The sequence below is a fragment of the Neovison vison genome, chromosome 4, assembly GCF_020171115.1.
Source record: "Neovison vison isolate M4711 chromosome 4, ASM_NN_V1, whole genome shotgun sequence".
NCBI lineage: Eukaryota > Metazoa > Chordata > Mammalia > Carnivora > Mustelidae > Neogale > Neogale vison.
Genome location: NC_058094.1, coordinates 44,898,116 through 44,913,690, shown reverse-complemented (window position 1 = coordinate 44,913,690; position 15,575 = coordinate 44,898,116). Strand labels below are relative to the sequence as shown.

The 15,575-nt window shown below is 37.6% G+C and overlaps 1 protein-coding gene across 2 annotated transcripts in view; it reads left to right on the top strand.

The window, feature by feature from the left end:
* The window catches only part of LRRC69 (leucine rich repeat containing 69), a 106,324-nt gene that overhangs the window by 46,133 nt on the left and 44,616 nt on the right, over positions 1-15,575 (top strand). Inside the window, exons 4-5 of one of the 2 annotated variants that reach the window (XM_044245333.1) lie at positions 1,282-1,477; positions 5,205-5,276. The exons of the other annotated variant lie outside the window; for it this stretch is intronic. Of the exons in view, the coding sequence (XP_044101268.1) occupies positions 1,282-1,477; positions 5,205-5,276 (268 nt within the window). The remainder of the gene's footprint in view (positions 1-1,281; positions 1,478-5,204; positions 5,277-15,575) is intronic. 2 annotated transcript variants of the gene reach the window in all.

The following is a 15,575-nucleotide window of genomic DNA, read 5'->3' as shown; positions in this document are numbered from 1 at the left end:
TCCCCAGTCCCCTTCACCAGGCCTGACCACTTCCCTTCCGCCAGGCCCCCTTTTTTAATGGTCTAAAACGTATCACCTCATTCTGTTATTGCTTTGATCTCAGCACATTGGACCTTGGGATTATCATATATTTTCATTCTTTGCTTTGTAAACAGACACATCTGCATTTGAGTCTTGGCACTGTTATCTACTAGATGGGTGATTTGGGTAGGTTATTTACTGCCTCTGATGCTTTATTTTCCTCATTTCTAAATTAAGGGTAACAACTCCAGCCTTTGGGTTGTGGTGATGATGTAGTTTAATGCACAGGTACATAGTTGATGCTGAACATTACTAATTTCTTTCGTTTCTTTATTCAAAATATTAATATTTTCTCACCTTCTATTGCCCCCTTTGTTGGCCTCATTTTACATGTTCTGTTATTCAAAGCCAAGTTCAAATGTTTAGTCTCCCAAAATGCTTGTGATATACCTCCCTAGCATACCTGCAACTGGAAACTCGAATTTCTTGAATCCCTTTATCCCTGTCTGATGGGATTTCCTAACTTCATTTTATGGATCTAATATCTCCTTCTAGACCATGATATCCATAATGGCAGAATTTGTGGCTGATTCATCTTTGTATCTTCTGCGGCAACTAAGTAGTTCTCACATCTATTTGGTGCAGGATATTTATATCTATACCTCTATCCATTTATATCCATGTGTACATGCATGTGTATATTTGTGCATATCTGTGTCTTCCTTTGTCCTCTGGCGGCTTCTTCAATATAGCCAATATATACAAACAAAAAATGAAAATAGAGTTTTCTCTCTCTTAAATCAAAGTTTTGATTACATAACATTCTTTTAACATAAGCTATCTTATTATAAAATATCTTTAAAAGTTAAATTATAGTAAAGATTTTTTTAAAACTTTTTTAGAAAGAGGAAGCATTTTTTTAAAGATTTAATTTATTTATTTGACAGACAGATCACAAGTAGGCAAAGAGGCAGGCAGAGAGAGAGAAAGGAGGAAGCAGGCTCCCCGCTGAGCAGAGAGCCTGATGCGGGGCTCGATCCCAGGACCCTGAGATCATGACCTGAGATGAAGGCAGAGGCCTTAACCCACTGAGCCACCCAGGTGCCCCTATAGTAAAGATTTTTTATGCTCAAAGTATTTGTAGTAGTTGTGAACCCATGACGAAAGTGAGGCTACAAAAAAATGAATTGACACATGCTTCTGATAAGTAAAAGGGCTTTCTTATTCTCATGAATTTCTTTTGCATACTTTATTTTTTAGATTAAAAAGCCTTATATATTTGAGTATGAATCATAACCAGCTGGCCAGCATTCCTAAAGAACTTTGTTTTCTTAAGAATCTTTCTGAACTTCAACTTAACTACAATCAGCTCATTTACATACCTGAAGAGATTAAGTTCTTGAAGAAGCTCCAGAAGCTTCTTCTGGTGGGAAACAACATTGAAGTTTTGCCAGAGGTAAGCAAAACATGGAACCAAATTTTCTTGGGGAAGAGTTCATTGTGACACAGTGGAGAGTGGTTATGGAATAGATTTGGACATCTGAGTACAAGCCATCATTTACTTTCCCTCCGATTAGGCATAGTCCATTCCCAAAGCCTTATGACGAAAGAGGGTTATCACTTGGATATTCTATGTAGCTGGGGATGCCAGATTTAGTAAACAAGTAAATAAGGATGCTCATTTAAACTTGAATCTCAGATAAGGAATGAATCGTTTTTTAGTACATATATGTTCCAAATATAACATGGGACATACTTATACTAAAAAAAATTGTTGTCTGAAATGTAAATTTAAGCAAACCTCCTGTATTTTATCTGGAAGCCTTATGTATGGCATAGATTTTAAGTACATTTTGGTTTTGGAATATGTGCTATATACTTCTATTTTTCCTACAAATCTCTTCTCCATCTTTTCCCAACATGTTTTGTGCTTGGAAAACTGACCTGCATGGGCATCAGTAAGCTCCTTTGTCCTCTGGCTTCCTCTTGGATATGGCCAATGAGAGCCACTAGTAGGAGTTGAAAGGGCAGGAGGAGAATGAGTATCAGATGGTATACCCATGGTACCCTTCCTGATAGAATGTTGTAAGTTGTTTGCACACTTCTCTAGTAGACTGTAATGAATATTAGGTGATCCTCATATGAACAATTACTACTTTCCCTTGGCTTTTTAGGCCCATAGCTGGAAAGAACTCCTTGCTGTTGCCAGCTTTTGGGAACTTTGTGGGAACCTTGCCAAACTTTTATAAATTATGGCTTTATTAAACTTTCCTCAAATTTCCCAGTTTAAGAGTACAGTTTCCTGCTAGGAATTTGTCACTGAGTTTACCTTCCTTCCCTATGCAAATTAAAGTTAATTTGATAGGAGGGGATGCATGTCATGCGGTAAGTTGAGGAATACAAAAAGTAGATCAATTCCTGCTGTTTCATTTTTCTCTCAAGAGGATATTCTATTTAAAAATTCTGGGTGCCTAAGTGGCTCAGTTGGTTAAGCATCTGGCTTCAGCTCAGTTCATGATCCCAGGGTCCTGGGATTGAGTCCCACATCAGGCTCCCAGCTCATTGGGAAGTCTGCTTCTTCCTCTGCCTCCTCCTCTCTTTCTGTCTCTCATGAATAAATAAAGAAAATCTTAAAAAATAAAATAAAAATAAATAAATAAAAATTCTGTGCAAACTGTAATCTGATATGTGAAAAAGTATATTTCCTCAAAAATTTTATTTTCCAATTCCTTAAAAAAATCCCAATTTCTGCAGATGAGTAAGAACAGTTCTCAAAATTACAAACTAAATCTATTAAAAGTGTGATACCTTTATGTGAGGGAAAAACAGTAACAGTAGTACCACGATCATTGTCATGAAGCATTATATTATTTAGTGTTCATAACAACTCTGGGATGTTGTTCTTTTTATTAAACCATTTTATTTCATTTTTAAAAAATGTTTTATTTACTTGCAAGAGAGGGAAAGCGAGTGAGAACACAAGTGTGGGGGAGGGATAGAGAGAGAGGGAGAAAAGCAGACTCCCTGCTGAGTAGGGAGCCTGATGTGGGGCTCAGACCCAGACCCTGAAATCATGACCTGAGACAGATGCTCAACCAACTGAGCCACCCAAGCACCCCTACCCATTTAAAATAAGGAACAGAGAGGTTATATGACTTGAACACAGTTTGCAAAGATCAGAGAAGGGACTCAAATCCATGTCCATCTGACTTAAAAGTCTGTACTTAAACTCAATATTCTTACTACAATTTTTTTTTAAAATCCTGAGGAGTTTGGACTTTAAAAAGTTTAAATGCTAGTAGGTCTTGTCCTGAAGTATTATGTAAAGAATGCCTATGATTATATGTCCTTGTACATTTAATATGATTCAGCCTATCATTGTTCTTTTTGGTCTACATTATAAATGGTAAGACATTATAGGAAGTACTCATTTCTTTTGCTAATGAACAAATTATGAATCATTTTCTGGTACATTATATTTTTAAAAATTTTAAAGTTTATTTCTATATTTTTAATTTTTAAAAAGATTTTGTTTATTTATTTAGAAGAGAGAGCATAAGCACGAGTTGGGGAGAGGCGAGGGAGGGGGAGAGGGAGGGAGAATCTCAGGCAGACTCCTCACTGAGCTCAGAACCTAATGCTGGGTTCCATATGGGCTTTGATCCCAGGACCCTGAGATCATGACCTGAACTGAAATCAAGAGTTGGATGCTTAACTGACTGAGCCACCCAGGCATACCTGGTACATTATGAATTACATGTATGTTTGCACACGGGTGTGAATGTATATGCCCATTCAGTCACATTGGGCATGTAGATAGAGACAGTAACAGATTTTATTTTTTTATAAGGAAAGGATTGTGTCAGCACAGTGCTAAGCAAAAGGTAGATGTAAAATAAATGCCTTTGGAATTGTTGATAGACCTTTTACACCTGTTTTCTGTTTTTTAAAACTGCTTTGTATTTTGATTTTAGTAGTATCTACCAAGTTCTCACTATAAGGCCTTTCAGTAAGCACTTTCTGATTAGTAACTTATTTAATAAGTCAAGCGGAGAAAGACAACTATCATATGATCTCCCTGATATGAGGGAGTGGTGATGCAACATGGGGGCTTAAGTGGTAGGAGAAGAATCCATGAAACAAGATGGGATAGGGAGGGAGACAAACCATAAGTGACTCTTAATATCACGAAACAAACTGTGGGTTGCTGGGGGGAGGGGGGTTGGGAGAAGGGGGGTAGGGTTATGGACATTGGGGAGGGTATGTGCTTTTGGGTAAATTGGAAGGGGAGATGAACCATGAGAGACTATGGACTCTGAAAAAACAATCTGAGGGGTTTGAAGTGGCGGGGGGGTGGGAGGTTGGGGTACCAGGTGGTGGGTATTATAGAGGGCACAGCTTGCATGGAGCACTGGGTGTGGTGAAAAAATAATGAATACTGTTTTTGTGAAAATAAATAAATTGGGAAAAAAAAAAAAGAGTCACATGCTCTACTGAATGAGCCAGCCAGGTGTCCCCCATATTTTGTTTAATGATCAATCATTGGTGATGGACATTTTGGCTGTTTCCACTTTTTGGCTATTGTGAATACTGCTGCTATGAACATATATTTATGAATATTTACTTAAATATCTAGTTTCAGTTCTTTTGGGTATATACATGTGAGTGGAGTTGCTGGGTAATATGAATATTCTACATTTAGCTTTTTTTTTTTTAAGAGATTTTATTTATTTACTTGCCAGAGGGAGAGTACAAGCAGGGGGAGAAGCAGGCAGAGGGAGAGGGAGAAGCATTCTACCTGCTGAGCAGGAAGCCTGATGTGGGGCTTAATCCATTCAATAACCATATTAAAATAAGGGCTTCCATTACCATTTTCATTTTACAAATGGGGAAACTGAAGTACGAAGAGATTAAGAAATTTGTCCATAGTTACATAGCATCAGAGGTCAGATTTGAACCCACAAACAGTCTAACTCTTGGCCACCATGTTGCCCTGGAGTAGTCGAAGGAAATAGAGACCATACAAACACCCCTGGACCTATGAATCTCCTCCAGGAGGGGGTGCTGAAGAATTGATCAGGTAATTAGGAAAGAAGGTCAATCTTATCAAGTTTGAATCTGGAAGAAATTTATGATTCTACATATTAGATTCTTAAAAATCTCTCTTTTGTTTTCTGACACAGGAACTTTGCGATCTTATAAACCTAAGAATCCTAGACATAGCTGGAAATTTTATTCAGACATTTCCTTCAGGAGTAAGTAGAGTCTACCTCTATTATAAGTGAAATATAACTTTGTTTATGCTACTGAAGTTAGAAAAATATGAGCAGTTGTAAAACTTTGTAGTAATTGGAACCTTGGGTTATACAGATGACTCAAAGATTTGCTTTGTTCTCGAATTTCAAAACCTGTTCTCTCCCATTCCTTCCTATGTGTTCTCTGCCTGCTGAAATTGTTTGAACTAAGTGAACTCTGATTCCTATCATAAATATTTTAAATGTTTTTTATTTTATACTGCTTTGGTTACCTCAGACTTTTTGAAAATATAACTTTCCAGAGCATGCATTTTTATCCCTTGTAATTAATCCAAGGTGACACTTTTAGTTGTTTTTGAGCCATGAACAATGAAAAATATACGTTTTCCCATTTGGAATTGAATTTTGACTTTACTCTATTTCAAAAAAACGATGAATAGTTGGTCTTGGTGATGTTTGACTTTTGGAAAAGAAATGGCCTTTTTTCTTACTGCATTTTTATACCCAAGCAAGCTTAGTTCCACATGCAGGGCAATAATTAGAAGCTCATCAATCCAGAAGGTTTTCAATAAATATATATATTTTTTATTTGACAGAGAGAAAGAGATCACCAGTAGGCAGAGAGGCAGGCAGAGACAGAGGGAGAAGCAGGCTCCTTGTTGAGCAGAGAACCCGATGTGGGGCTCGATCCCGGGACCCTGGGATCATGACCTAAGCTGAAGGCAGAGCCTTAACTCACTGAGCCACCCAGGCGCCCTTCAGTAAATAATTTTTAATCTATTAAATACTTTAGCTGATTGATTAGCTCCAAGCTGAGATTTCAGTCCTTTTTACCTTAAAGAAATTTACACTGAAAGCAACTCAAATATGAAAAATGAGTGTAAAGTCTGTTTTAGAAAAAAATGTGGTTTTATTTGTTAAAATATGTGTAACATAAAATGTACCATTTACACAGTTTTTTTTTTTGTGCAGTTCTGTGGCACTAGATATAGATTCACAATGTTGCACAGCCATCATCAGCTGTTTCCAGAAGTGTTTCACCTTCTCCAACCAAAACTTTGCTCCCCTTAAACACTCTCTCCCCATTCCCCTCCCCTCACCCAGCCTCTCGCAGCCACTGTTCTTTCTGTCTCTATAAATTTGACATTTGGGAACCTCATTTAAGTACAATATACCTCATAGAAACATGCAATAACTTGTCCTTTTGTGGCTGTATTTCTTGTTTGTTTGTTTTCCCCCACATATTAAATTTTATTTTATTTTATTTTATTTTATTTATTTTATTAACATACAGGTCTGTGATTCATCAGTCTTATGCAATTCACAGCACTCATCATAGCACATACCCTCCCCAGTATCCATCACCCAGCCACTCCATCCCGCCTATCCCCTTCCCCTCCAGCAACCCTCAGTTTGTTTCCTGAGATTAAGAGTCTCTTATGGTTTGTCTCCCTCTCTGGTTTCTTATTTCATTTTTCCCTCCCTTTTCCTATGATCCTCTCTCTTGTTTCTCAGATGCCTCATATCAGTGAGATCATATGTCAATTGTCTTTCTCTGATTGACTTATTTTGCTTAGCATAATACTCTCTAGTTCTATCCACATCGTTGCAATGTCAAGATTTCATTTTTGATGGCTGCATAATATTCGTGTGTGTGTGTGTGTGTGTGTGTTTGTGTGTTTCACATCTTCTTTGTCCATTTGTGACTGTATTTCACTTAACATAATGTCTTCACAGTTCATCTATGTTATAGGCTGGGTTAGAATTTCCTTCCTTCCTAAAGGCTGAATCATATTCCATTGTGCGTATCTGTCACACTCTGTTTTTCCACTCATCTGTCAGTGGACATTTGGGCTCCTTCCACCTTTTGGCTATATAGAATAATGCTGCTGTGTGGGGGCGCCTGGGTGGCTCAGTGGGTTAAAGCCTCTGCCTTCAGCTCAGGTCATGATCCCAGGGTCCTGGGATTGAGCCCTGCATTGGGCTCTCTGCTCAGCAGGGAGCCTGCTTCCTCCTCTCTCTTCCTGCCTCTCTGCCTACTTGGGATCTCTGTTTGTCAAATAAATAAATAAATTCTTTTTAAAAAAAGAATAATGCTGCTGTGAACATGAGTTGTACAAGTATCTGTTTAAGTTTCTGTTTTCATTTCTTTGGGGTATATACCTAGAAGTGGAATTGCTGAGTCATGTGGTAATTGCATGGTTGATTTCAAGCTTTATTACAAACCTGTGATCACCAAGACAGCATGGTACTGGCATAAAAACAGACACATAGACCAGTGGAACAGAGTAGAGAGCCCAGATATGGACCCTCTACTCTATGGTCAATTAATCTTCGACAAAACAGGAAAAAAATACAGTGGAAAAAAGACAGTCTCTTTAATAAATGGTGCTGGGAAAACTGGACAGCTATATGTAGAAGAATGAAACTCGACCATTCTCTTACACCGTACTTCTTCTGAAAAATTTTTATTTAAATTCTAGTTAATTACCATATAAGATAACATTAATCTCAGGTGTGCAATATAGTGATTCAGCATCTCCATTCAACACCCAGTGCGCCTCACAACAAATGGACTCCTTGGAAATCACCAAATTATCTTCTAAAAACACATAGTTTTGAATGTTTAGTGATTGCATGTTGTTAATATTGAATTTGTGAAGGCTGTCAAGTCTTACCATTGTGCAAGTCTTAGTTCATCTCTCTCTGTCCTGTGATGCCTTCCAGGTTTTCCCAAACAGTCTTTTGGTTCTACCATTTCTGTGGTACTGTTCGATTTATTCCATGTAGTAGAATAATTCTTTTCAAGTCTGTCTTGCAGATAGACTGTAAGTTAAGTAAACTATTGAGTTTTTTAGTTCCCTCAAAAGAATCATTTTTAAATCTTCAAAAATTCTTTAAAACAAAGATCTTTCTCCAGCTCCTCTTTCCTTCAAGAGCGCAGCTATTTTTCAAATTGCAGTCATTGGAAGAAAAAGTTGACCTGACTAAAGTGAGAAAAAGTTTTAATGATGATTACCAGGGACATCATGACATTTGCCTTTGATGTGAAGTGTATAACAGAAGATCTACAAAACATTTGCAGACCTAACAGAAAGCTTCATGTTTCTGTAACACTTGTGATCAGAATCCTCCATTAGTCTAACTGCCTGAACGGTCATAACTGTACTTTTCAGATTGAGAAATGGCACTAAAAGTTATATTTCTAAAGCATTATTTTGCAATTATTTAGTAATTAAATTGCAAAGCAATGTTGCCTGTTATTAAATATTCACAGCAATTAGATTTTGAATAGCTTATGGGAAAAGACCAAAATCTGGTATTATTATTCCTGTTTAGTACTGAGGCTCCAGAGAAGTAATTTACCTATGGCAGTGGCCCTTAGACTTGAGAGGGCATCAGAGTCCCTGGATGACTTGTGAAAAGGCATAGGGCTGGCCCACATCTGTACAGTTTCTGATTCAGTAGGTTGGGTTGCCCGAGAATTTGCGTTCCTGTTAAGTTCTCAGGTGATACTGATGTTGCAAGTCTGGGGACCACACCTGGAGCACCCCTGTACGGAAATATAGAGTAGTGGTAGTGTTTGGACTTGTGCTCAAGATTTTTGGCTGCAAGCCCAGGGCTTTTCACATATTAGAACTTTCCTCTGAGAAAAAAAGAAATACTGAGGAACAAATTTTTTTGTGTCACGAATGATAGTCGGGGCAGTCTCTGTTGTGCTACACAAATAAATGAGGCCGTTCTTTCATCTCACAGGGAGTTTGGGTTCCGAGAGTTTCCCTGTATCCTCAACTAAAATGATACTCAAGGGGCATTCCTTGAACAATACAGTGCTTACTTACTCTGGAAGATACTTTACACAGAAACTTGTGTATGTGAACACAAGAAATGCCTGTGGATGCACTTGGTGCATGTATACCATTGACACATCTTCCTAAACATTGATCTATCAGCCAATCTAAACACTGAAGAGATTTTTAGCATGTAACTTTAAACACTAAGTTTTATTTTGGAGAAAGTTTGGTCAAATCCGTCATCATATAATGTGTAGTAGTCTCTAACTTTTGTCTTTATAAAGTTTTCCATTTACATCAGGTGGTTGTATTTGGAAGTGATGCTCAGGTCTAGGTAAAATAGTTATAAGGACACATAATATGATAACTTACAATATGATAACTCATGGGAAAGTGCTTTGATTTTCTAGGCATTGAGGAAATAGGCTTTAAAAGATGTAAACCATAGCCAATGCTTCATTTTCCAAAGTTGCTGTTTGCTTTCAGTTTCAAATTCATGGTATTAACATTCATGTGAAGCCGTGGCCTCCATAAACAGGTTCTGTGTTGGAGTTAAGAATCTGGAGTAGGTCTGTAGGCATATAGTGTTTTTATAATAAGAAAACATACAAGGAGAAAAAGCCTCATGCAGTGGTGTTGTCATGAGAAAAATATGCTTGGACTATTTATGGGAGGGATAATAGCTATAGCACCTATTCCATTTTATCAGTGCCCCCCTTTTTTCCTTCAAGAATTCTTCAGAGTCATCATAAATCAGATTTGAGAACAGGGCAAACACTTTTCTCTTTCACAGTATGAGAAACATAGGAGAAAGAAAATGTAAGTAACTTTCCCAGAAACACAAATCATTTGAGTGGCAAAGAGACTATTTGAATCCACTATTCCAAAACAAAAATTAAATATGCCTAAGTTAGCAATTTACCAGTTGTGTGACCTTGAGCACATAACTCAAGCACTTTGTGTTTTCTTTTTTCCCCTATGGAAATTGGGGATATTAATAACACTTCTATCATAACATTGTTGGGAAAGGGTTAGTCACAACAGTTTGTGTTCAGCAAATACAGAATAAATAGATGATTAAATGAGATAATATGTATAAAGCTTTTACTTATAGTTGGCCCATGGTAGATGGTAAATATTATTTTCTTTTTATTTCAAAGCTTGGTCTGAGCTACTTGCCACTGAATCCATCCCAAATACAGGGACACTTCCACATGCTTTTAAAGCCATAAGAGCACCTGAATGATTTTAACTTGCCAATAGCAGAATAACCACCGATTTGTATGTGCAGGGGTATACCAGATGGGTACAGTCTTATTAGCACCTTACTCTGCTTTCTGTTCTCCATGTGTTTTTTGCTTCAATAGCTGTTCCAAGTTATTTTCCTCTGCAGACCCATTTACAGTCTCTTGGCCTACCTTGGTTGAACAATAAGACAGAACCCAGTTTCCCTGAAGGGGATCCTCTTTTCCTTGGATTGTCACCAGGGATTCTGTTTATTTCTGTCTCATCCTTTCATCCTCTTTTCTCACTTGCTTTCTGATTGTCACACCAGATTCCTCTGAAAATAGGACTCCTCATTACTGAACTCCCTTTTTCTTAGACCCTTTACTCAAATTGTTGCTAGCTACTTGTCCTAATGTCCTTTCTTCTCTCAAATACTTAGAGTTAAAAAAGTTTCTCTATTTGTAGCTGATGCTGATTGATTTTGATCCATGCCAGTCTAAGCTCATCTTGTTATGGTGTCCTTGATTCTAGACACTTGCCTTCATCTAGCATGGCACAGACCCTGGCTTAGTGTCACTTCAGCCTCCTATTTGTCTAATCCATAAAGCCTAAACATTTCACAAATGATGCCAGGGTCTTCTGTTTTACTTTGTGTGCTTAATTCAAAGTCAAGTGAAGAAAGGCATTATATTTTTGATTAACTCTTATTATTGACAGATGAGGTCACCTGCTTTCAACAGAATGATTTCTATGTATGAGCAGATGCATACAAATATGTGCACTACATCTAGGGAGGGCAGTTAGCTTTGGGTGGAGAGAAATAGTTCTATGAAACTGACCAAAAACATGGAGAATGGTTATATAAAATTTCAAAATGTCCACAATCAAAAATGTGCTTGAGTGGTCAAAAGCTCAGTGCAATCGTGGGAAAGGAACTGCCTGGGAAAATGAAATTGTGATGTTTGTCTTGTATCAAAATTTCTGTCCAAACTTTTGAAACCTTGTTGCAAGATGTTTAGAAAGCAGCCTAAAAGTTTAAAACTGATGTGCAGGGAAGTGTCCATGAAGCTGTGTTCAAGGACATCTACAAAGGTCTCCACCATCTAGTGTTTCAGTTCGAGGTATCCACTTGGCTCAGTGAGAAAGTCCATGAGAAAGTCCATTTGTCTGCCGCATTCCCTTTGCTTTTCTGCCTCTAGAACAGCAACATTAGAGATGGACTTTGTTCTTGTTCTCCTACCTATAGTTTATTTTCTGTCTCTGTTGAATATTAAGGAAAACTGTACCCTATTCCTGAAGCTCATTAAATCCTCTCTAAAATTTGACCTTAATTTGAAAATAGTATATTTTCTTTGGTTGTCGGTGCTGCCTTCAGTGGCTGAGTTTATTAGGAGATATACATTTAAAACAACATTCAGTGACCTTTAAAAAAATGGGATATAAGCCAATGCTTGCCTAATGAAAACCCCTTGTGGCCTCGGTGGTTTTATGTAAGTGATGTAAGCTTAGCTAATAGAGAATTAGTGAGTTCCAAAACTTGACTAAATGCCTTGCCTGTCACTAGTTTTACGAGAATGAGATCATGTTTTCTGCTGTTTCTTATATGGGGGGGGGGAGGCAAGGAGGAGAGTGTCGAATTATATGTGATTGCGTCTTTCACCCTTCAAATTCTAAAATTTCATGAGAAAGACTTTTTGAAATGAAAAGCATAGAGAAAATTCATAAAATATTACCCTGGATGCAGTGAGGGTTTTGTTAAAATTCTGGCTCAAAAATTGAGGGCTTCATTAAGTTGCAGGTAAAACTGATATTCCCTGCTTAGCTAAAGTAAATACTCCGAGTTCTGCCTTTTTACTTCTCTGTGTGCTCTTATCAGCATTAGAGATGAACTGGTCCTGGATGACCGACTCTAAGTGCTCCGGAGTACCCCATTCTACATGGTATGGTGGGTGGTGAACAGTGTTTAACTCTTACTCATTACTCTTGGAAGTTTCTTGTTCCAGACAAATGGCTCAGAGTGATTGAGGTGACAAAGGGAATGCTTTTTATCTTCAAAACGTAGTTCCCAAAATTTAAGTAACACTCACCTCACTTGTTGAGAGAAAGGAAGCATAGGGTTATTTGCTCTTGGGAGTCAGAGTCAGGGCTGCTGGCTTTTTTCTGCCATGTGATAGAAGCTGAGTTTAAATGATTTCCGAATGAGGGCCAGTGTTTTTCAAGGGGTAAACCTAATAAAAAATGAGAAAACATTTAAAAAGGGACTTGGCAATTGCACTACTGGGAATTTACCCTAAAGATACAAACGTAGTGATCCAAAGGGGCACGTGCACCCGAATGTTTATAGCAGCAATGTCCACAATAGCCAAACTATGGAAAGAACCTAGATGTCCATCAATAGATGAATGGATCAAGAAGATGTGGTATATATACACAATGGAATACTATGCAGCCATCAAAAGAAACGAAATCTTGCCATTTGCGACAACATGGATGGAACTAGAGCGTATCATGCTTAGCGAAATAAGTCAAGCGGAGAAAGACAACTATCATATGATCTCCCTGATATGAGGAAGTGGTGATGCAACATGGGGGCTTAAGTGGGTAGGAGAAGAATCCATGAAACACGATGGGATAGGGAGGGAGACAAACCATAAGTGACTCTTAATCTCACGAAACAAACTGTGGGTTGCTGGGGGGAGGGGGTTGGGAGAAGGGGGGTAGGGTTATGGACATTGGGGAGGGTATGTGCTTTTGGGTAAATTGGAAGGGGAGATGAACCATGAGAGACTATGGACTCTGAAAAATAATCTGAGGGGTTTGAAGTGGCGGGGGGTTGGGAGGTTGGGGTACCAGGTGGTGGGTATTATAGAGGGCACAGCTTGCATGGAGCACTGGGAGTGGTGAAAAAATAATGAATACTGTTTTTCTGAAAATAAATAAATTGGGAAAAAAAACTTAAGTAATTAAGCAATGCAAAAAAAAAATAAAAAAATAAAAAGGGACTTGGGCTGAAATTCAGTAATGCAGGTCTTAGGCAGCCTCTTTGTGCATTGATTTTGATTTAGATGGTGAGTTTTTTCTGCCCCACACAGCCACACTGAAATGTAAACTCTGTGAAAGCAGGGATTTCTGTCTTTTTTTCACTGATGTATTCCCAACTCCTAGAATGGTGCATCCTGCAAACTAGGCACCCAATAAATACTTGATAGGTGGGTGGATGGACGCATTGGCTGGATATGGACTTGACCAAACAACCAAACATAATGGCGTTGTCTTGTTGGAAAATCAGAACTGATTGGTGAGAATAAGTAAGAAAAAAGTTGGTTTAAGGCGGTAAATTTCAACCAGAGAAGATTTTGCCCTTCAGCGACATTTGGGAGTATCTGGAGACATTTTTGGTCGTCACAACTGAGGAGATGCGGTGGTACTGTCAGCATCTAGTGGGTAGAGGCTAGAGGTCCTGCTAAATGTGAGGGACAGTCCCCTGTAACAAAGTATTATCTGGTCTAAAATGTCAGTGTTTTGGTTTGGAAATCCTGGTTTTGAGGATTTCCTATTTATTCCTCTATGTTTTTCAGATTGTAATCCCTATGAAATATATCCTTATCAAATAGATTTGAGAGTACCTAAGAATCGGCAGTGGTGCTTGTTAAGATTTTGATGTCTTGGCTCCATGCTTATGTATTCTGAATTATGGCAAATAATGCTTTTTGCTTTAAAGTTGAATTGTTTTATATTAATGTGGCTTTATCAGCTACATATATTTGGATTCATGTTTGCAGGATACATCTATTTTAATTCTTGCTTTCAACCTTTCTATAGCCTTAGGTTTTGGGTATATATTTCTTATCAATAGCATATGACTCTTCATTTTAAGAAGTCCAGTGTGATAACCTTTGTCTTTAAATTGAAGCTTTTAGTTCATCTAAATTTAATGTAGTTACTGATTTATTTCAGACTAGCTCAGTATCTTCTTGTATATTTGTAATTTGTTCTGCTAACTCTGTGTTCCCTTTCTCTTTTCTCTTCTTTGATGATTGGAGATTTTTGTGATTCCATTTTAAAAAATCTTTGTAAGGCATTTAAAAAAAAGATTTTATTTATTTATTTGACAGAGATCACAAGCAGGCGGAGAGAGAGGAAGGGAAGCAGGCTCCCCGCTGAGCAGAAAGCCCAATACAGGGCTCAATCCCAGGACCCTGGGATCATGACCCGAGCTGAAGGCAGAGGCTTAAACCACGGAGCCACCAAGGCACCCCCAATTTTTTTTTTTTTTAAAGATTTCATTCATCCATTTGACAGACAGAGATCACAAGTAGGCAGAGAAGCAGGCAGAGAAAGAGGAAGAAACATGCTCCCTGCTGAGCAGAGAGCCTGATGTGGGGCTTGATCCCAGGACCCTGGGATCATGACCTGAGCCAAAGGTAGAGGCTTTAACCCACTGAGCCACCCAGGCACCCCTGTAAGGCATTTTTATACAGTGTTTTTATTCTTTTAATTTACTACCTTAAAATTAAAAAAATCCTACTTGCTTTATGAAAATGTATTATTAATTAATACTTATATCCTCCTCTTAGACAATGTAAAAACTTTACAACACTTTATTTATTGACCTCTATTCTTAGATATTTTATTTGTATTATAATTTTGTATTTTACAATACAATTATATTTTAAATATAATTTTCTATTTTAAAAGGTTTTACTATTATTTTATACAGATAGTATTCATTTAGATTTATCTGCAGGGTTTATATTCTTCTTGTTATTATTTTCTTCCCATCTCTCCATTCTTCCTTTTGGAATTCTATATTTGTTTCTAGCTCGAATCACATTTTTTAGTTCTCTTTAAAAATGAGTCTACCTGTGGTTCAGTTTCACAGTTTTTGTTTGAGTTAAACTATCTTTCTTTTAACTTTATTCTTGAAGAATAAATTTTACTGAGTATAAAGTTTTAAAGTGACAGTACTATATTTCACTACTTTCTATACTGTTCCATTTTCTTCTAGCTTCCATTTTTGCTGTTGAGAGGTCTGGGAGAAGTGTAGCTCTTGCTTCTCGTTAGGTAACCTGTTTTCCTTTTCCTGGTAGCTTTAAACATTTCCTCATTGTCTTTCATATTCTGCGTTTCAAATATGATGTGTCTAGATATAAACTTCATTTTATTTATCCCTGGAATAATACCTGGAATTTCTTGGACTTCTTAGATATGTCAATTAATGTCTTTCCTTGTTTTTTGAAAAATTCTTCATCATTGTCTTTTTCAGTGTTACTTCTGC